Source organism: Euprymna scolopes, chromosome 10 (assembly GCF_053919585.1).
Source record: "Euprymna scolopes isolate OS-2025 chromosome 10, ASM5391958v1, whole genome shotgun sequence".
Taxonomy (NCBI): Eukaryota; Metazoa; Mollusca; class Cephalopoda; order Sepiida; family Sepiolidae; genus Euprymna; species Euprymna scolopes.
In genome coordinates this window covers 63,321,994-63,346,452 of record NC_136491.1, presented here as the reverse complement: position 1 = coordinate 63,346,452, position 24,459 = coordinate 63,321,994, and the positions used below count along the sequence as shown (strand labels likewise).

General features: G+C 30.7%; 1 protein-coding gene across 5 annotated transcripts in view; it reads right to left on the bottom strand.

Moving 5' to 3' along the window:
- LOC145286018 (intermembrane lipid transfer protein VPS13A-like) overlaps positions 1-24,459 on the bottom strand; it is a 965,259-nt gene that overhangs the window by 796,736 nt on the left and 144,064 nt on the right. For all 5 annotated transcript variants that reach the window (XM_080134633.1, XM_080134635.1, XM_080134636.1 and 2 more), the window contains exons 5-6: positions 17,068-17,259; positions 16,866-16,933 (exon numbers count right to left, since the gene is read on the bottom strand). In XM_080134633.1, the coding sequence (XP_079990759.1) occupies positions 16,866-16,933; positions 17,068-17,259 (260 nt within the window). The remainder of the gene's footprint in view (positions 1-16,865; positions 16,934-17,067; positions 17,260-24,459) is intronic.

Below are 24,459 nucleotides of genomic sequence, written 5' to 3'. Positions count from 1 at the left end.
TGCTTTTTTTGTTTAATCTTATATTTTATTTTTTAGTTTTTATTTAAATATAATAATGTTCCAGTTTTGTATTAAAAAAAAGGCTAATGCAATTCTGTGCAGCTTTTTCATAAGGAAAAATTAGTTTGCTACAGATTTATTTTACATTAAATATATACACAAATAGAATTTTATTAATGGTAAAAATAAGAATATTTCTACAATTTACAGACAATGCTATTTCTTAGATAGGATTTTAAAGTTAACTTCAACTTTTACAGTATCATAAAACTTATCCATGTAGGTAACAGAATAACTTATCTTATCTTTAATAAGATTTATTTTTTATATCTTTGTTAAATTTTACTACGTTTTTGTCCTGTTATTGATTGTAAAACAAACACAATTTAGGAAATAATGTAAACTACTGACGTACCAAAAAATTATTAAGTTCAATTTTTTTCTTTCTAAGAGTTACCAAGTTCATACTTTTTTCCCCATGAATTCCGTAATGTTACATTATAATAAAGTAGGCAATGTTTAAACAATGTTGCTGACAGGTAATGAAATAATATTTAACATATTTTAACATGATGCTATTCTATTAAATATTCACATGATGCTATTCTATTAAATATTAACATGATACATTCTACTAAATATTAACATGATGCTATTCTAGTAAATATTAATGTGATGAATTCTATTAAATATTAACATGACGAATTCTATTAAATATTAACATGATGCTATTCTACTAAATATAAACATGATGCTATTCTACTAAATATAAACATGATGAATTCTATTAAATATTAACATGATGCTATTCTATTAAATATTAACATGATGCTATTTTATTAAATATCAACATAATGAATTCTATTAAATATTAACATGATGCTATTCTATTACATATAAACATGATGAATTCTATTAAATATTAACATGATGCTATTCTATTAAATATTAACATGATGCTATTCTAATAAATATTAACATGATGAATTCTAATAATATAAACATGATGCTATTCTATTAAATATTAACATGATGAATTCTATTAGATATAAACATGATGAATTCTATTAAGTATTAACATGATGTTATTCTATAAAATATATACATGATGAATTCTATTAAATATTAACATGATGAATTCTATTAAGTATTAACATGATGGATTCTATTAAATATTAACATAGTGAATTCTATTAAATATTAACATGAGGAATTCTATTAACCATTAACATGATGCTATTCTAGTAAATATTAACATGATGCTATTCTATTAAATATTAACATGATGCTGTTCTATTAAATATTAACATATTGCTATTCTATTAAATATTCACATGATGAATTCTATTAAATATTAACATCATGCTATTCTATTAAATATTAACATCATGCTATTCTATTAAATAATCACATGATGCTATTCTATTAAATATTAACATAATGCTATTCTATTAAATATCAACATGATGAATTCTATTAAATATTAACATGATGCTATTCTAGTAAATATTAACGTGATGCTATTCTATTAAATATTAACATGACGAATTCTATAAAATATTTACATGATGCTATTCTATTAAATATAAACATGATGAATTCTATTAAATATTAACATGATGCTATTCTATTAAATATTAACATGATGCTATTCTATTAAATATTAACATGATGCTATTCTAGTAAATATTAACATGATGCTATTCTATTAAATATTAACATGATGCTGTTCTATTAAATATTAATGTGATGAATTCTATTAAATATTAACATGACGAATTCTATTAAATATTAACATAATGCTATGCTATTAAATATTAACATGATGCTATTCCATTAAATATTAACATGATACTATTCTATAAAATATTAACATGATGCTATTCTATTAAATATTAACATGATGAATACTATTAAATATTAACATGATGCTACTCTATAAAATATATAAAATCATGTTATTCTATTAAATATATACATGATGAATTCTATTAAATATTAACATGATGCTATTCTATTAAATATTAACATGATGCTATTCTATTAAATATTAACATAATGAATTCTATTAAATATAAACATGAGGAATTCTATTAAATATTAACATGAGGAATTCTATTAAATATTAACATGAGGAATTCTATTAACCATTAATATGAGGCTATTCTATTAAATATTAACATAATGCTATTCTATTAAATATTAACATGATGCTATTCTATTAAATATTAACATGATGCTATTCTATTAAATATTAACATGATGAGATCTATTAAATATTAACGTGATGAATTCTGTTAAATATTCACATGGTGAATTCTATTAAATATTAATATGATGAATTCTATTAAATATTACCATGATGAATTCTATTAAATATTAACATGATGCTATTCTATTAAATATTAACATAATGAATACTATTAATATTAACATGATGCTATTCTATTACGTATTAACATGATGAATTCTATTACATATTAACATGATGAATTCTACTAACTATATACATGATGAATTCTATTAAATATTAAAATGATGCTATTCTAATAAATATTAACATGATGCTATTCTATTAAATATTAACATGATGAATTCTATTAAATATTAACATGAGGAATTCTATTAAATATTAACATGAGGAATTCTATTAAATATTAACATGATGAATTCTGTTAAATATTCACATGGTGAATTCTATTAAATATTAACGTGATGAATTCTGTTAAATATTCACATGGTGAATTCTATTAAATATTAACGTGATGAATTCTATTAAATATTAATATGATGAATTCTATTAAATATTACCATGATGCTATTCTATTAAATATTAACATGATGCTATTCTATTAAATATTAACATGATGCTATTCTAGTAAATATTAATGTGATGAATTCTATTAAATATTAACATGATGCTATTCTAGTAAATATTAATGTGATGAATTCTATTAAACATTAACATGATGCTATTCTAGTAAATATTAATGTGATGAATTCTATTAAATATTAACATGATGCTATTCTATTAAATATTAACATAATGAATACTATTAATATTAACATGATGCTATTCTATTACATATTAACATGATGAATTCTACTAACTATATACATGATGAATTCTATTAAATATTAAAATTATGCTATTCTAATAAATATTAACATGGTGCTATTCTATTAAATATTAACATGATGAATTGTATTAAATATTAACAGGATGAATTCTATTAAATATTAACATGAGGAATTCTATTAAATATTAATATGATGAATTCTATTAAATATTAACATGAGGAATTCTATTAAATATTAACATGAGGAATTCTATTAAATATTAACATGAGGAATTCTATTAAATAGATGAAATGATGTTATTCTATTAAATATATACATGATAAATTCTATTAAATATTAAAATGATGCTATTCTAATAAATATTAACATGGTGCTATTCTAATAAATATTATAATAATGAATGAATTCTATTAAATATTAACATAATGATGAATTCTATTAAATATAAACATGATGAATTCTATTAAATAGATGAAATGATGTTATTCTATTAAATATATACATGATAAATTCTATTAAATATTAACATGAGGAATTCTATTAAATATTAACATTATGCTATACTATTAAATATTAACATGATGAATTCTATTAAATATTAACATGATGAATGCTATTAAATATTAACATGGAGAATTCTATTAAATATTAACATGAGGAATTCTATTAAATATTAACATGAGGAATTCTATTAACCATTAACATGATGCTATTCTATTAAATATTAACATGATGCTATTCTATTAAATATTAACATGATTCTATTCTATTTAATATTAACATGATGCTATTCTAGTAAATATAAACATGATGCTATTCTAGTAAGTATTAATGTGATGAATTCTATTAAATATTAACATTAAGAATTGTATAAAATATTAACATGATGCCATTCTATTAAATATAAACATTATGAATTCTATTAAATATTAACATGATGCTATTCTATTAAATATTAACATGATGCTATTCTATTAAATATTAACATAATGAATACTATTAAATATTAACATGATGCTATTCTATTAAATATTAACATAATGAATACTATTAAATATTAACATGATGCTATTCCATTAAATATTAACATGATGCTATTCTATTTAATATTAACATGATGCTATTCTATTTAATATTTACATGATAAGATCTATTAAATATTAACATGATGAATTCTATTAAATATTAACATGATGAATTCTATTAAATATTAACATGAGTCAATTCTATTAAATATTAACATGAGTCTATTCTATTAAATATTAACATGATGCTATTCTATTAAATATTAACATGAGTCTATTCTATTAAATATTAACATGATGCTATTCTATTAAATATTAACATGATGCTATTCTATTAAATATAAACATAGTGCTATTCTATTAAATATAAACATGATGCTATTCTATTAAATATTAACATGAGTCTATTCTATTAAATATTAACATGATGCTATTCTATTAAATATAAACATGATGAATTCTATTAAATATTAACATGATGCTATTCTATTAAATATTAACATGATGCTATTCTATTAAATATTAACATGATGCTATTCTATTAAATATTAACAGGATGCTATTCTATTAAATATTAACATGATGCTATTCTATTAAATATAAACATGATGAATTCTATTAAATATTAACATGATGCTATTCTATTAAATATAAACATGATGAATTCTATTAAATATTAACATGATGCTATTCTATTAAATATTAACATGATGCTATTCTATTAAATATTAACAGGATGCTATTCTATTAAATATCAACATGATGCTATTCTATTAAATATTAATATGATGAATTCTATTAAATATTCACATGATGCTATTCTATTAAATATTCACATGATGGATTCTATTAAATATTAACATGACGCTATTCTATTAAATATTAACATGATGCTATTCTATTAAATATTAACATCATGCTATTCTATTAAATATTAACATCATGCTATTCTATTAAATATTAATATGATTAATTCTATTAAATATTAACATGATGCTATTCTATTAAATAATAACATGATGCTATTCTATTAAATATTAACAGGATGCTATTCTATTAAATATTTACATGATGCTATTCTATTAAATAATAAAATGATGAATTCTATTTAATATTAACATGATGCTATTCTATCAAATATTCACATGATGAATTCTATTAAATATTCACATGATGAATTCTGTTAAATATTAACAGGATGCTATTCTATTAAATATTAACATGATGCTATTCTATTAAATATTAATATGATGCTATTCTATTAAATATTAACATGATGCTATTCTATCAAATATTCACATGATGAATTCTATTAAATATTCACATGATGAATTCTGTTAAATATTAACATGATGCTATTCTATTAAATATTAACATGATGCTATTCTATTAAATATTAACATGATGCTATTCTATTAAATATTAATATGATGAATTCTATTAAATATTAATATGATGCTATTCTATTAAATATTAATATGATGCTATTCTATTAAATATTAGCATTATGCTGTTCAATTAAATATTCACATGATGAATACTATTAAATATTAAAACTTGTGCTGCAGGAAACATTAGTGATTATCTAATTGAACTATAGTTTTCCTTATTTGTAAATCCTGTCGGTATAATATCAAAAATAATATAAAAAATAAAGGAGTTCCTAATTTGCCATCAATTAATGACTTCAATTGAGAGAAAATTGCTTACTGATAATGATCGACAATTATAATTACTCTGTTTTCCTAATTTGTATACCAAAGATAAATTTCAAATGTTTCCAAATGAATGCCCATATGGCAAAGTAAAGCCATATATGTTCATAGGTAATCTATTAAATCATTGTGATCCAAGATTTTGGAAAGATATTTCATGTTTTGTGCTGACATCGATAGTTCATTTATGCAGCCATGAAAATCACCAAAATGTCAAAAATTACTGTTAGTGAATTTAAAAGCAAATTACAAAAGGAAAGAAAGAATTCGAAGGAAATTTGTCAAGGATGATGTTTAATATATGTGGATCTAAAGCATTTCTCAAAAAATATTTGCAAACATTTGATGAATGTCATGGTGTGTCGACATTTTTCTTGACACTTTGTTGCAATGAATATTTTCTGACAGATTTTAATCAATTTTTAGAAACATTAAATGGCAAAAATAAAAAAAATTGGACAAATAAATAATAATGATATTGTTGCAGTCAGTGAACATTTTAATCACAGTTTTCTGGAATTTATGAAATTAGTTATACTTAATGACAATGGTCGACTGAACAAAGTTAATCATTATTTTTGGCATTTAGAGTGCCAACAATAAGGTACACATGAAATTATATTGTGAAAATGCCCCAGTTTTTAATAAAGATTCATTATCAGATGTTCAGCAATTCAAATTTAACGGTGTGAAGAAAAGTGTTCAAATCACATAAACGTGGTAAAAAGTACTAAAATTATACAACTTAAATAGAAGGCCTGAAGAACAGTATATTAATGATTACTAGTGGGACCTGCAGAATTTTGAGACAAAATATTCATGTAAATAAAGGACTGTGCAATGATATTATGGGAATAATTACTGATGTCAATTTTACAAATGCCAGTGTTTTTTTCTGCAACAGTCAAATTTGACAATATGGATGAAGTTGTTGATATTGAACATGTACAAGCTGATTATGAATTTTCATCTGGACTTTTTTGTCACTAGAAGTCAGATATCTTTGTCATTGCATTATGGTTTTACTGAGCATAAGACTCAAAGAAGTTTCATTGATGGTATCATAGTTGACTTAGGAAATAATGTGTTTTCAGTTGAAATGACTTATGTAGCATATGTGTTATAAAGATTTAAATCAAATAAAAATTACAAAATTTTCTTGCATGTTACAATGCAAGAAAATTTTGTAATTTTTATTTGATTTAAATCTTTATAAATTAGTAGCAGTTCAGCCCGGCTTTGCTCGGACCCTATGTACTGTTCATAACTTGCCCTACGTGCGAATACACTTTATGTAAGATTTCAAATGTTTAGACCAAAATTTGTCTGAGTAATTTCGTAGAGACCACAGAGGTCAATTTTTTTTAACTTTGACCCCAATTTTAACCCTTAAAATTTATTATTTTGGTCTCAAATCAAAATACAAAGTTTTTCCTATGTCCAAGTTTCCTACATCTAACATTTCAAGTTTTTAGACCCAAAATTGGCGGAGAAATTTGGTAGAATCTGCAATGGTCAACTCTTTCAACTTTGACCTTTTAGCAGCAAAATTTTTGCCAGAAAACTGATTAAAATGCTTGCCGCATGTCTGAATATCCATTATGTATAAATTTCAAATGTTTAGACTCAAAATTGGCTGAGTAGTTTGCTACACACCGCAAAGGTCAAATCTTTTGAACTTTGACCCCTTGGCAGCCAAATTTTCCAGTTTTGCCAAATTAAAAAAATTTCCCTATTTCTGAATACCCATTACGTAAAATTTCAAATGTTAAGACCAGAAATTGGCTGAGTAATTTGGTAGAGACCACAGAGGTCAATTTTTTTTTAACTTTGACCCCAATTTTGACCCCTTAACATTTATTTTTTGAGGCTCAAATCAAATTAAAAAGTTTGATCCATGTCTAAGTAACCTATATGTAAATTTTCAAGTGCTTAGACACAAAATTGGTGCAGGAGTTTGGTAGAGTTTTCAAAGGTCAAATCGTTCAACTTTGATCCCTTGACAGCCAAATTTATGGCCAAAAACCAATTAAAAAGATTTTCCCAAATCTCAATACTCCTTATGTCAAATCTCGAGTCTCTAGACTGAAAATTGACACAGACACACACACACACACACACAGACATTTTTACTTTTATAGATATATTGACTGTGCATCAAAAGTGCATAGAATGAAGAAATTAAGAGCCAAAAGAGATAGACCAGATTTGTCATCACTTGATCCATGCTGTATAATGCCACCTAGTTTGTCATTTTATAAAAAAAAATAATTAAAGAAAACACAACGAAATTGATATTGTAAATGTAAATACACAAAAACCATCTTAAAAGAAATGGCAATAATGATAGTGTTCAATTAGATTTTAAATTAATTAATACAAGAAATTGTTTGTTAATTGTATTATTCAGATTATTTATCAACAGCTTCCTTATTTCACTAGCATCCAACCATATAATTGACAATTCAAGAATTGATAAGGATTTAAGTTTCTAGCATTCAAAGTTTTGCTGATTTAAGAGAAATGATGGGTGGAATGTTTAATGATGAAGGACAACAAGATGTTATTAAATTTTGAGAACATTTATTGAACATTTGTATGTCTTAACAGTGCTCAAGAATTATTAGTTTTTGAGGAGAATTGAACCAGAAAATGTACCATAAAACATGAGTTATTGTCAGAGACTGGAAAATGCTCAGTGCAACTGTAAATTGGTTGTCATTTATAGACTGTTCTAATTGGCAATATATTCAATCAAATAACTCTTACACTACATCTCGTTGATGGCCACCATCAATTTAAAAGTTTGCTTAAAACTGACATCAAATATTGCAATGAATGTCAACTGAACACTTGGAAAAATTTATACGTGTCTTAAAAAAATGAAATATTTGTGTGCTGCTCTTAATCGATTCTCAATTGCCAATGATGTTTATAGAAGAATAAATGTATTTTAATACAAAAAAAGTAAAATATTTTTGGCACAAATTTCAAATTAAATTCTACCATAATGCATACATTGGATAATTTTTCACTTGCATTGTGAAAAAATGAAGGAAAATGGAATATTAGTGATTCTTATGTCAAATTCTTTTCTAAAATCGGTAACATTAATGCACTATTTTATGACAAAATTTGAATTTTTTTACTAATATTTGAGAATTAAATAAAATTATAACAAATTAAACACTAACCATCAACACAAATTATAAAGGTGAGAGCGAAACATAAATATAACAATGATGTTCATTTTTAAAATAAATTGCATTTTTTTTAAATAACAATTTAATCTAATGAGAATAAGAAGTTATAGGGTACAAGTTTAACCTAACAAATGTAAAAAGTTACAAAACAATCTGACTCAGATTCATGACACTTAGGCTACCAAAAACTACCATAAAGTAGTTTATTTTACAAATAAAATGAGTGACAATTGATCAGGAATTAAATGAATGCATTAATTAATATCTCCAGACAAATGTTTAATTTCAAGTGGTTTTGTAAATATCAAATTGATCAAAATTGGAAAAATGTCTAGTTTTGATTTTTGTTTTTAATTTCAATTTTTCTTATTGCTTGTTCAATATCTTTATACAAAATATAAAAACCTTTTCTTTTGAAGTATTCCAAAATTTTGCATATGAATAAAGGCATTATAAATTTTTGTAAATGAAGAAAAAGAATTACAGGTATTAACAATTATTATGGGTAAAAATAAGAAGAGAATTGGGGAAGAGAAAAAGAGTGGAGTTGGACATAGAGAGAAAGTTTGTTTGTTTGTTTGTTTGTTCTGTTTTACGGCATATCAACCACTTTGGGGTCATTTAATGCCGAAAGGTTCGTTATGTTGTGTTAAATATTGGTTTGTTCTTCTTAAGGTTTTTCTTTTTTTTGGGGGGGGGGGTCTTTCCTTATATTTTTGAGTATATTTTAGTTTCTTTCAGAAAATTGATAATTTTTTGGGGATCAATCTTGTTTAATATTGTTTTCAGATTTTTTTCTTGGTAATACTTTGTTCGGATTTGTTCAAGGTCAATGCAGTTTGTCAGTATATGGTGTATTGTGTAGGGTTCTTGACACGTTATACAGTTTGGTGTCTCCTCCCCTTTTAGTAGATGTGAGTGGGTGATGTGAGTGTGACCTATTCGCAGTCTGGTCATTACTACCTCTTCCTTTCTTGTTAACTTTTTGGTGTTTCTCGTTCCAATATTTGGTGTTATTTGGAATAGTTTGTTTTTGGTGCATGAGCTCCAGTTTTCTTGCCATTTTCTCTTCAAAAATGTGTTTATTTTAGTCTTTAGGTCTGTATAGGGGATTTTTCCACTTATGTGGTTTTGTTGCAGAGTTTCCTTTGCTGCCTTATCTGCTTGTTCATTCATGTATATGCCGATATGGCTTGGTATCCAGCAAAAGATAATGTTTTTTTTCATGGTTATGGCATCTATTTTGTTTAGCAATTTTGTAATAAGTGGGTTTGTCATTTTTTTTTCTTTTAGAGATATGAGTATTGAAAGTGAGTCAGTAAATATGATATATTTTTGATGGTCATCATTGGTTATTATATTCAGTGCCGAATCTATGGCTGTTGCTTCTGCGCTGAAAATAGAAGATTCGTTTGGGAGCCTTTTCTTTAGTTTTATTTTTTTGTGGATGGCTGCGCATCCTACTTTATCTCCATCTTTTGATCCGTCAGTGTAAATTTGTGTATATTCTTTGTATGTATTCTGGATGATAAGTAGTTCTTCATGGAAGGTTGATGGGTGGGTTTTCGTTTTGGGATATTTATTTAATTTTAATATTATGTGTGGTTGTTTGATCATCCAGGGTGGAGTTTTTGATTTGTTATATTTATGTATTTTTGTAATGTCCATTTGGGCTTCTGTGAGAAGGTTTTTTATCCGGAGGCTGTAGGGCTTGATGATATTTTCTTTCTTGTTGAAGAGATGTGTGTATTGTGGGTGGAGGGTACATTGGTATGCAGGATTTGTTGGACACGATACCAGCTTTAGGTAATATTGTAGCGCTAACTTCTGTCGTCTTAGAATCAGTGGAGGCTCATGGGCCTCTATATAGAGGCTTTCTACTGGAGAGGTTCTAAATGCTCCCAAGGCTAATCTTAATCCTTGATGATGGATTGTATTTAGTTCTTTTATGTAGGACTTCCTTGCTGCTCCATAGATGAAGCATCCATAGTCCATTTTAGATCTGATTAGAGTTTGGTATAATTTCAATAATGTGACTTTGTCTGCACCCCAATCGGTGTGTGCTAGGACTTTGATCAATTGCATTGTCTTTTGGCATTTTGCTTTTAAATATTTTATATGCGGTATAAAGTTCAATTTTTTATCGAATATAATACCTAAATATTTATGTTGGTCGGTGAGTGGGATGTTCTTGTTATCCAGTTTCAGGTTGGGGTCGTGGTGGAATTTTCGTAATTTGCAAAAGTGGATGCATTTAGTTTTTTCCTCTGAGAATGTAAATCCATTTTCTATGGCCCATTTGTTTATTTTATTCAGACAGAGTTGTAGTTTGCGTTCGGCTGTTTGTATATATTTAGATTGGTAGTATATAAGTAGGTCGTCCACGTATAGGGCGTTTTCAATTCCTGGGTCTATGTTTTTTATGATATTGTTTATTTTAATGTTGAAGAGGGTGACAGACAGGATACTGCCTTGGGGGACCCCCATTTCTTGATCTTTTTGGACTGAATAAGTGTTGTCCATCCGTACTTGGAAGTTTCTATTTGTTAAGAAATTTCTGATAATTTCTGGCATTCTACCCCTAAGTTCTAGTTCATACAGGTCTTTTTGGATTCCGTATTTCCAAGCGGTGTCATACGCCTTTTGCATGTCAAAAAAAATTGCTATTAGATGTTCTTTTTTTGCAAATGCTTCTCTTATGCGTGTTTCCAGTTTTATTAAGTGATCGGTGGGGCTTCTATTTTTCCTGAAACCCGACTGGCTTTCTGTAATTAGATTTTTGCTTTCCAAGTACCAATTTAACCTTTCGTTAATCATTCTCTCAAAAGTTTTGCACAAACAACTAGTTAGTGCAATGGGTCGGTAGTTTGTTGGGTTTGTATGGTCTTTTTTTGGTTTGGGTATTGGGATTACTGTTGCCTGCTTCCAGTTTTTTGGAATGTTGTTAGTTATCCATATCTCATTGTAAATTTGTAATAAGTAGTCCAGTGATGGTTTTGGTAGTTTTTTGAGGAATTGATAATGGATCTCGTCGGGGCCGACTGCTGTATCGGGAGATTTGTTTATTGCCTCCTCTAGTTCTGCACTGTTGAATAATTGATTGTAGTTTTCTTCATTTTTTGATTTGAAGTTTATTTTTATTTTTTCTTCATTTTTCTTTATAGCTTGGAATTTTTTATTTTGGTTTTTTGATGATGAGTTCATTGAGAATTGTTCTGCTAATTTATTTGCGATATTTTGTTTGTCGGTAATCTTTGTGTTGTCGCATATAAGGTGTTTAATAGGGTTCTTTGTATTTTTTCCTGCTATTTTTCTGACCATCTCCCATACTTTTTTGGGTTTTGTGTTTTGATTAATTTTTGTTACATAGTCTTTCCACGAGTTCCGTTTTGATTCTTTGATAGTTTTCCGTGCTTTGGCTTTGCTGTTTTTATAGGTGTCCAAATTTTCTTTCGTTGGACTGTTTTTGAATTTCCTTAGGTTTGCACGTCTGGCTCTTATAGCTTCTTTGCATTCTTTATTGTACCAGGGTTTGTTATATTTTGTAGTAGTGGAACTTTTTGGTATGTTCTCCTCGGCTATTGTGAGTAGGGTGTTGCTGAAATATGTGATGTGTTCTAAGTCAGGATTCGCTTCAGGTATTAATCTGTATTGACATGTATTTTGGAAATTTTCCCAATTTGCCTTTTGTAAATTCCAGCGGGGTGTTTTGTCTTCTGGCTTGGGATTCTCGTTTTCTATTATGATTGGGAAGTGGTCACTTCCGCATGTATCCTTATGTGTTCTCCAGCTATAATCCATGTATATAGTTGGGTCACATAGTGTTATATCGATTGCTGATAGGGTTCCCGTTGGTGGGTGCATATATGTATTCTCTTTGTTGTTGAGTAGGCATAGATCATTTTGGTTAATTATTTTTTCTATGGTTTGGCCTCTTTTGTTGTTTTTTTTACTGCCCCACCATATATTGTGACTATTGAAGTCTCCCAACAGTAGAAAAGGTTTAGGTAGTTGTTTGATTATATTGTTTAATTCTGTTTCGTTTATTGTTTCATTTGGTGGTATATAGAGTGAGCATAGGGTTACTGTTTTGTGTAGTGTTGCAGTTATTGCAACAGCTTGCATATTTGTTTTTAAGTTCACTTTGCTGTGTGGAATGTTTTCGTTTATCAGTATTGATGATCCACCGGTGGCTTTGCATGATAATTTGTTTATGTGGTTGTATATTGAGTAGTGTTTTATGTTAATTTTGTCATTTTCTTTTAAGTGTGTTTCCTGTAGGCAAATTATTGCAGGACATAAGGATTTGATAAGTATTTGCATTTCTTCGATATTAATTTTTAATCCTCTTATGTTCCACTGTAGGATTTTGTTAGTCATGGTTTATATTTTCTTTTGGTTTTGGACTGTTGGTGTTTATGTCTACGTCCATAGTTTCGATGTTAGTTTGGGTGTTTCTTTTGGAAGTGGATGGTCTGTTTCTTGTTTCTGGTGAGAGGCTTTTTTTGGGTTTTGGTCTGGGACTTTTAGATTTACTTTGTCTTGACTGTCTTTTTTGGCTACCAGTTTCAACTAGTTCAAATTTATTTTCATTTTCAATTAATACTAATTCTGTTTTTTGTTTGTCATTTTGTTTTTGGGGGGTAGTTTTTTTGTTGTTCTGTTCTATTTCCATTTTTTCTGTTGTTGTGTGTTTATTTTTAACATCTGTTTTTGTCCTTGTTAGTGACTTGGATCTTTCACGTTTTGATAATTGAGGAGGTTTCATTTCTTTAGAGATTGATTCCTCAATATTGATGGAAGTTTTTCTGATTTCCTTTGTTTCGTTTTCTTTTATACTGGGTTGTTCGTTTCTGACTTTTATTTGGCTGTTAGAATTTATTTTCAGTTCTGATAAAAAAGATTTTAATTCTTCAAGTATGTTCTTTAGTTCTTTTGCTAGGTTTGCAATTTCTGGAGCAAGGTTTAGTTCATTGTAGTTGTACATTTTGTTTGCTTGTTGGGTTATTGTGGCATATGAGTTTTTGGTGCGATTTGTGACTTCTTTGCGGGCTTCTTGGAAGGTTATATTTTTTTGATATTTGATTGTTATTATTTCCTTCTCTTGCTTATATATTTTGCACTGTTTTGAGTGAGAGTGGTGCTCTTCTTGACAGTTTGTGCATTTGGTTTTATTTGGACAGTCTTCTTCATCGTGGTCTGGGTTTTTTTCACTGCAGTTTCCACATGTGAAGAATCTTAGACATTGGTCTTTATTATGTCCAAACTTTTGGCAGTTGTAGCATTGTAAAGGTTTTGGAATGTATTGTTCTATTTTCGTTCTTTCATAACCTATATTGATGGTCTCTGGTATTTGAGGATAATTGAATGTTAATATATAAGTGTTTGTATATATTACCTCTCCTTTTTTTTTAAATGTGATTCTTTTTACATCTGTGACCCCTTGGTTTTTTAGTTCTGTTTTGATTTCTTCTGTTGTGCAGACGGAGATTTCCTGGTTTTTTATGACTCCTTTGGAGTAGTTTAGTGTTTGGTGTGGATAAGCTTTGATGTTTGTTTCATGCAATTTTTGTAGTTGAAGTAGAGTTTTGGCCTGTTTTTTATTTTGTACTTCTACCAATATGGTACCATTCCTTAATTTTTTGACATTTTTAGGTGTTATTTTGCTTGATATTACCTTTTGGATAATGAAGGGTGACATTTTAGTTAACGGTATATTAGACGTTGCTTCTAGCACGATGAATCTTGGAAAGTTTGTATCTTCATTGTCGCTGTCAGAGTCTATTTCTGTGTGTGGTCTCTTGGATTTTTTGGCATTCATAATAATTTTTGAAAAATTCATCAGCCATGCTCCCCACCCTCCTCGGAGCCCCTTATGGGGAAGAACTATGAGGGGGTAAATCCCATTCGCCTCGGTTCTCCAGGGCTACATAGCTGGTATACTCAAACATGGGGAGGTTTCCAAGCATTCACAATATATGGTTATGCCCACCCAAGTATGGGATTTCCCTGTATTTTTATTATTCCTGATGGTTACCTTTTTCCCAGCTTGATTGACCCTTCAGCCATCGCTTATTAACTCAGTTTATTGTTTATGTTGAGTGTTAGTGTGTTTTTGTTTGGATTGTCTGAATTAGTGCTTGTCATGACCAACCGATTGATTGGATCGGGCCTATCCAACCTCCCGTCTAGCCTAGTAAGGGCCAAAGTGGTGTGTTGTAGTATCATGTTATTATTTCCTAGGCATGTTCCACTCAACCACCAGGATCCCGTTCTTAATGCATTACGGGTTGCCACCAACGGTCAACTGGTGGTCCCATTGAAGGATTTTTACCCTCTGCAGGGGGGCAGTTGGTATGTTCTATCGCCCTACCAACTAGGCAAAAAAAAAAAAAAAAAAAAAAAAAAAAGGGGGGTGAGGAGGTGAAGGAAAAAGAAAACGAGGGAGGGGAAGGGGAGGAGAATGTTGTTTTTGTTTTTGTTTTCGCAGAACATGACTAAGTTTTGCAAAAGGGAATAAAAAAACAAAGACATCTATGTAGGTGCGTTTCATCTCAGGAAGTCAGTAGACAGCCTGATCTGGTAGCACCAGTAGAGAGAAAGAAGCTGAGATAGAGAATAGGAAGATAGAGATACAAAGGGGAAATAGAAGAAGAAGGGGAACGACAAAAGAGTAGATTTAATTGTATATTCTGTTCTATTTCACTTTTTTGTTTTAAATCATCAAAATAGAATAATGAAACAAAAAATAATTTCAACTTGTTACAGGCATGCAAAAGCATTTTGTTATTTAAATCAAAAATTAATTGAAATATAGTCTTAAAAATGAGATAAAAATCAGAAAAGCATTTCTTGCAAGGCATGAAAATGGTTGAATGAAATATTTTTTATAAACTTTAAAAATTAAGATTTAATTTAACATTTACCAATTTTCAAAGTGCACTTTTATAAACTTTAAAAAGTAAGGTATGAAAATTTAATTTAAATTGAATCTAAAAATTATCATGAATTTATTTTATGTTGTGTATATTTGTTGCACTTTAAAAAAAAATAGTTGAAAATTATATATCTATACCATTAATTGCTAAATAATAGATAGAATTTTTTTAAGTGTACATAACAAAAAATAAATTTAAGATTCAATTTAAATTAAATTTTTATATCTTACTTTTATGTCTCTGGAAAGGGTCATTAAGACGTAAATATCAGGGTTTTAAGTAGAAAGAATATATTGTACAAAAAAAGTAAATACAAAGAAAGGTTGACAATAGTTCCGATGTTTAGTTAGACAGTCTGTAGTCTTGTGTAAGGTCGCAATATTTTCTACCATAATGCCATATTTCCACATCGTATCTGTAAGATATAGATGTTCCTTCTTAATAAATCCCTCCCTTACAGCTGTTTCTTGGCAGAACAATAATTGGTTGTGGTTATTTAATTATAGAAGACACATTGTCAATTGGTATTCCAAATACCAAATCAATCAATCTATACTTTTTCACCCTCTCAATAGTTTTGCTTAAACAATTGATCAAAGAAATTAGTCTGATACCAGTTTTGTGGTAAGGCATATCGCCAATAGCAGTCATTTTCTGGTGAAATCTTTGATCAGAAAAAGATTTAGGCATCCACTGTTTATTTCCTTCTTGCTTTAGTTTCTATATGAAATTATAATTTTTCCCATTTTCAGGTGTAAATTGGTAGGTGAGAATAGGTGTATAGAGTAAATTTTAAGACAAGACTTGCATTTCTCATATCATATGTCAATAATTAAAAATATAGTAAATAAGGAACATCCAACTCAAATAAAATCAGGTTTAATTTAAGATGAAATAATTTACCTGAATGTTGTTGACAACATATGGAGTAAGTTTTTCCAAAAACCCAGGAGCTTGTTCAACAGCACCAACTAAGAAAACAATATGTAGAACAATCATTGAAGATACAATAATAAAAATAAGTTTATAAATCAGATAACAATTAAAATGTATGAATTATAATAATAAAATGTATGAATGCATAAAAATTAAAAGAGTAACCTACCAACTTTTTTCACGGTGGATAGTTCAAATGCTTCCAAGATTTTTTGTTTTGCAGCATTTTCATGCAATTTTTCTTTAATTAAGTCATAAGGTCTGTCAATGACTGGTCCTGCCAGTACATATAAATCTTCAATAGTCACTATCCAACTGGAAGAAAACAATTTTGTCCATGAAATGCTCAGCTTGATCTTGCCTAGAAAAAGAAAAAAAAACAATGATAGCATTGGCAGACTAAAATAATGAATGACTCTTAAACTTTGGCAGTAAGAAGTCATTTTTAACATATATTGCATTTCTAGAGGTCTACATATGGAGGATATTCTCAACTGAAGGATAGATGAAAGTATGTAAAATGCAGTCCTAGTGGCCTTGTAAGTCAGTGTACAAATACCAATACAACAAACATAATAGTCTTGGACTGTTTGCTGTGATGTAACCTATGACCAGTGCACACACTAGCTCAAATTCATGGAGTAAAATATTTTCTCTCTCTGAGTGCATGAATGAAGCAAAGTAGGCATTGAAGTAATTGTTCCCACATGGAAATAGTATAACAAGCCCCACTCTCTCCAATGGCTCACCCCAATCTGTGCAGCTGCCATTGTGCAAAAGCAGTAAAGTGTTCCACTGATTCAGCTGCCATATGTCAGATACAAATAGGCAAAAATTCTGTAATTTCATTAGAAAAAAAAAATAATTGACAGCATTCTCATGACATTTTATATTTGTCTTGTTCCATTTGCTGCCAACCACTCTCCTGTCCTCTCTCCTACAGTCGTTTTATGAAGTCTTTATAGAGTAGCTAATTCATTGATACACAAATCAATGGATATCAAACTACACTCCCTCATGATCCTTAAAGATCATTTGATATAAACCCATGCTCAGATCAGTACTCACATTCCCAGGGTTTCAAACACACTAAACACAGCTAGCACTCACTACATAGCTAAACACAGCTAACACTCACTGCACAGACACAGCTAGCACTCACTACATGGCTAGACACAACTAGTTCTTCAAACATGGCTAGATATAACTTTCTGACACAACACCAATTCTAAAAAAAAAAAAAAGTCCAGCTCAAATTGTATTTTAATCTCTCCATTTCACAACGATGACATTTTTCATAAAGTCTGACCCGAATAATTTTTCGAATCATTCAATTGCATGACAACAACGTTTTTTGTAAAGTCAAACCTGAATCATATTTTAATCTCTCCATTTCATAACAAATTTTCACAAAATTCGACTCTTGTATTGGTTGCATCAACTTTATATTTCTGCCGAAATAGCTTGTCACCTCAAAATTAAAACAAAAATAATTAACAATACGCTCATAACATTTTTTTGTCTTCTTTTATTTGCTGCCAACCATTACCCTACCTTCTGTCTTACAATGATTTTATAACATCTTTTTAGGACAGCTAATTTATTGATATGCAAATTAATGAATATCACACTACAAATTTATAGAAACTAGAAATCATTGCTATTATTATTTGTACCAAAATGTATATACCAAAATAAATAAAAAACGCATTGAGTTGCAGAAATTAGGACCTTGTGATTTTTGGAAAATTTATAATAGTGTGGTGAATAATGAGCAATCAACAATTCCCTCACTAATAACCATGATGTCGCCTGCACAGCAACTGAGAAAACTGAACTGATTCATCTCAAACTCCACTTTAGACCCCACAAACAACTCCCTCCAAAATTTCCCTTTGCAGACAGAAGCTTCACTCATTGATCTGATCACCCTTTCCGTATCTGTGATATCATGAAAACCTAGACATCTCAAAGATGTCTGAACCTGATTTTATCGCTACTATACTAATAAAGAAATGGCTTGTTAACTAGCCTCTGTTCTCTTCAAATACTGCAACAAATGTCAAGCCGAATTCTGCTTCCTTGATAGCTGAAAAATTATCTATGGTACTAGTAATCAAGAATTCTGGTAAAAGAACTTGTTTACTCAATTATCGCCTCATGAGTCTTCTGCCTCTCTTCACTAAAATCTTTGACTTGTTAATCAATCTAGCGATAGAGCACCACTTTGTAAATGTTAAACTTCTTTCTGATAGTAAGTATGGATATAGGCAAGCCTGTTTTACTGAATATATCCTTATAATCATTCATGAACACATATACCATACCACTGGACAAGGTAGGAGAAGCTAGAGATAGTCAACTTCGATATATCCAAGGTCTTTGATAAGATTTGGCATGAAGGACTTTTCATGAAAATCAAATTGTACAATATTAATAGGAAAATATTTAATACTAGCAGGACTCATGTATCAGCATTGTCCAGTGGAAATATGACCCAAAGCCAGAACTGATCCCCCACCCAAAAACAAATTAACCTATGATTATCTAGTGCATTATCATATGAAAGTTATGTAATTTACTGACTATGGATAAACAGTTAAAAAAAAATATTAGCACAGAGAGATGATGATGGTTGTTAGTGGAAGCCACTGTCGGCTCTGGAAAATTGTGGGCAGTGGCCAAAATAAAATCATCTGGCTTCCACTGTTGTGAATTGTCTGGCAGTGGTAACTAGTGGAATCCACTAGCTGTCATTGTTAGTGCCAGTGGTTACTGGCGATTAGTGTTGTTTTAGAGTAGTTTCTTGCCTCTACAACTGTTACAGTCAGTTTATGATGGTCACTATTAGTCAGTGGTGGCCATGATAAATATCAGCCTAAATTTAATTGCAAAACGAAATTGGTGAGCACTGATAATCACTGGTGTATAGTGGTGTTTTCAGGCATTTTGAGGTGTTTGGTGGGCACAGGCTGCCTCTCTAGCAAGGTCCTGGGTGACGCCAGGAACCTTCCTCAGATAGATGAGGATGAGGTATGGTTAAGGGGGGGGGTAAAGCTGACACTTGGTTAAGAAAAACAAATGTTCATAAAATTCTGTCCATCGAAAAAATAATATGTTTCAATGAAAGGAAAATATAAACCTGATAATGAGATTTCTTTAGAACAAGAGAACTAGTGAAGGAGATTGTTTTTCTAGTTGGGTTTGGTAAAATTCGATTTTAAATAACTAATGAAGCCAGACAGTTATACAGAATTTAGATTTAAAAACTAGACTGTGTCGCCAAGAACTTTTTAAAAACTATGAATCAGAGGAGAAATCTATTCAGTCTTCCATATTTTAGATGTCTAAATGACTGACCACCCAGGCAGTCACCAGGCAGTCATAAGACAATGATAAACTATCAGTCAGAGAAAAATAAGGATTGGTCGTTGCAAACAACCGTTAGAATATATAAAGAGTAAATAGACAAACAAATGAATAAATTATTGTCTTAAGCACATATTTGGTTGGAAAGGAGAGACAAGAAGAGGGAGAGAGGGGAAAGGAGTGAGGCAGCGGGGCATAGAGAGAGAAAGATGGGTGGGGGGGGCATAACTGATAAGCCAGTTTCTTTGGAAAATGAGTTAGAAAGGGAGAAAAGGGGAAAAGGGAATTGAAGAGGGATATGGTTAAGATACAGAAGGAAAAGGAGATGCAGAGAAAAAGAGAACGGGTAATCTTCAAATGAAAGAGAGGGAAACAGAATGATCTCAAAGAGATGGGTGGTTAGAATTAGAGTTTAATAAAAACTATTGTGTTTTTAGAAATAGGGACGACTTCGTTTGCTGGCACTGAAGGCTGGCAGCCCTCAAAAGAGTAAAGTGAAAAGAATGACTTTCCTCCTCTGACCAAGAAAACTAATTGAAGAGTTTAAGTTCAGTTGAAAGATTCTGCATTCAGAAACATTTTCTTTTTCTTAAATCCAGGAGAAGCGCTAAAATTAACCAATGCTTCTTTGTGTACAAGTTGTATCGAAAATTATTTTAGGCAATAATTATTTTTATTCATAAAAAATGAGTTATTTTTGGATTGTTGATTTGAAATATGGTTTATTACAGTACCGGTACCACAACCAGCTTGGACTGCACCGAAGGAGGGAATAGACCAGCCATTCATCAGGGCATCTGCAGGAGGAACTCCAAACTGCAGCATCTGACAACGAACGGCCACCTAAAATTAAAAGTGTTGCCACATGGACTTAGGATCATGCACGTTTTGCGTGCTCTGAGCAGCTGAACGGTAGTTTCCAATAACCAGTAAGCATCTGGTTACATTTTGAGGGGATCCACCACTAGACAGAGCCAAGAATGTAATCACAAGGATTTAAGGTTAGTGCACATTTTCTTGCCCGTGTGTACACCCTAGCCCTGCTGGGTTGCATCTATGGTCCCGTGAGCTGGGATTCAACAAATGCAGTCCAGTGCAGGTTTACACCTCTAAAACACTCGATCATTGTCGATCACTGTTGGAAAGTGATTTATTCAATGAAAATGAACAGTTTTATAGTGTCTCTTTAAAAGAAACTAATAGATCTATTCATGGTAAGCAGGTTGAAAGTCTATGTTGTAAGCAGAGTTTCTATGTTTTTTGTCAAAGTAAGCAGGGAAGCCATACTGAAATTTAGTTTCATCTTTATGTTAATAATGTTTATAAAATTAAATAATCACAAATGTGTGTAATAATTGAACCCCTTGAAATATTTGGTAGCGATGTAAACTGGGATAGGAGGAGAACATAACAATAGGGGGGAAGTATCTTACTACCACCTCTAGGTATGACTTGTTTAAGGGATCAATTCTGCTCAGAATTATTGTAAGAATTTAGTAAAATGAATCAAACCAATTGATAATAACCTCAAAAAACACATTAAGTAGTGGCAGGTAGCGTGTCGATTTTGGATTAATGTGTGGCACCAATGTTTCTTTTCCTATAATGTCTTGTTAGAGATGGGAAAAATTGACTTTGTTTTATTAATTATTCTAGAGATAATCAGATCCTTCTTGGAGAAAAAAAACATCTAGGTTGTTCTTGATAACCAAACAACATGAAATTAATGTGGCTGTAACTCAGGGGGTCGATTCTTAGACCTTTATTATTTCTAACCTTACAAACGATCACTCTGATGATACTGAGATGGCTATATTTATTAATGACATCACATTTTATGCCAAATATTTTGGAAAAAAAATCCTATCCAAGTCAATGTATGATACCTTCATTATGCTATATCCATAATGCTACTTTCACTAGAAATGTTAGCAACCTTTACATCATCACTTCTAGTAGTACTTTATTCTATTTGGAGAAACTGGTGGCAACAAAACCTGCTGATTTATATGAATTGCATTGAGAATGAAGTTTTTATTTAATTTAATTTCATTTAAAAGCCGGATGTGCAAGTTGTGTGAAATATGTTTTAGAAATTCTTACTCATACCACAATAAATATATTGTTGAGTAAGGTATATCTAGTGGAAGTACTTTTTTGTGTTGCACAGTCGTATCCTAACATGATTGTAGAGTAGTGTAATAGCTAGACCACACATATGCCTAAGATAGGCACTTAGGTGCCTGCCTACTTCTTGCTGATGCAGAAGGGAGGTAGCAAAATCCCAGCCACACTATGATACACTACCTTGATTGGTAGGCTAAGCTATGACACTCTGATGACAAGTCCCCAACAGTGCTCCTGGGTGGAAGAAGCTCTCAAAACCCAACAGTTAGGATGGCGGTTGAGGGCTGCAACATACCTATATATACTCTAGTCATCTTGGATCCTCATGCCATTGGAAATAGCACATGAATTTGTGAAAATAGGTGTGAGCAAATGAGAGAAGAACAGGGACAGTTTACTTTCTTCTGAAAGGACCTGGAACAACCGCGAATCAATGTAATTGCTTTTACCATTCGAAATAGTCTTCTCCCCAAACTGAAAGAATAACCAGTCAGAATCAACAAGTGACTCATGACTCTAAGAATTGAACTCATCCACAACCAACATGCTACTGTTATCTCTGTGTATGCCCCAACACTCGTACCTTCAAAACTTTCATCAAAATCTGCACGACATACTTTCCCAACCAGCCATCATCATGCGATGAAATCCTGACTTTCAAACCAAGAAACATCAGGACTGGTTTGATGGCAACAATGAAGAGCACTCGTTAATGATAAAACAAAAAGCTTCCACACTCATCTGAATGATTCACGGTCAATTAAAAAGAAACGTCTGGGTGAGGCTCCGTGTTTTGACAAGCTTCTGGGTTTGACCTTTACTCCTGATCTGAAATGGAACACGTACATCAAGTCTGTTGCCAAGGTTTCTGGAAAGATGGTGGGATCCTTCTACCGCTCCAGAAGATATCTCACTACTGATGCAATTCTCTATCTATATAAAAGCCAAGTACGTCCAAGGATGGAATACTGTTGCCATATCTGGGCAGGAGCTGCTAAAAACAGCCTATCCTGCCTTGACAGAGTACAAAATAGACTTCGTGGCTTAGTGGGGGATGCCCTTTTCTCTACCCTGCAACCTCTCTCCCACAGAAGAGACGTTGCGAGCCTGTCCTTGTTTTATCGTTATTTCCATGGCAGATGCTCGTCTGAACTCCAGTCTCTGGTCCCCCCTCGCCAATCTTTCACGAAAAACACCCGTCTAGCTGAATCCACTGTGAAAAATTTCCCCCACTCTTTATCTGTGCCTAAATCAAAACGCGGATTCCATGAACAAAGCTTCTTTCCTAGAACTGCACGTCTGTGAAACTCTGTTCCGTCTGCCTGCTTCCCTCCGGACTACAACTTGGATGTCTTCAAATCCAATGTTAACAAATTCCTAATGAACCGCCCCCTTAAGTAAACACTTCAGCAAATCTCCTCACTAAATTAATGTACTTGCAATAACCCTTATCCCTGAGTGGCTTCCGGGCCTTGATAAGTGGTGATCACTGTGTAAAAAAAAAAAAAAAAAAAAAAAAAAAAAAAAAAAAAAACAATAGTACGGAGAATGCAAGTCTGCCATCCAAGAAGCCACATGCACTCTTAAAAACAATTGATGGAAGAACAAAGCAAGGGAGACCCAACAACAAAGTCAAGGAGGCAGTCAAATCCTTGAAGGGCCCCAGACTTAATCGTATCTCAACAACATTCTTTATCATGTTTGTAACATAGTCAAAAACAACCTTCACTCTGGACTCAACATCATCTATAGGACAAACAGATCAGCTTTCAATTTCTCTCGCCTGAGGTTGAAAAACAAAACCTCAGTCACATCCCTGATGGAATTCCAGTATGTTAATGACAATTGTATGGTATCCATCTTGGTATCCATCTTGGAAGTATACTTGTAACAAATTCTGAATGCCTTTAACCGTGTGTATACCCAAAAAGCCATGACATTAACCCAACAAGGCCTCAGATCATGTATAAATCATGGGGATAGGACTGATGCTGCAGATTCCCCACCTCACTATCACCAACAAAACCATGCTTAAAACCTCCACAGATCCCACAATGGCGGAGGG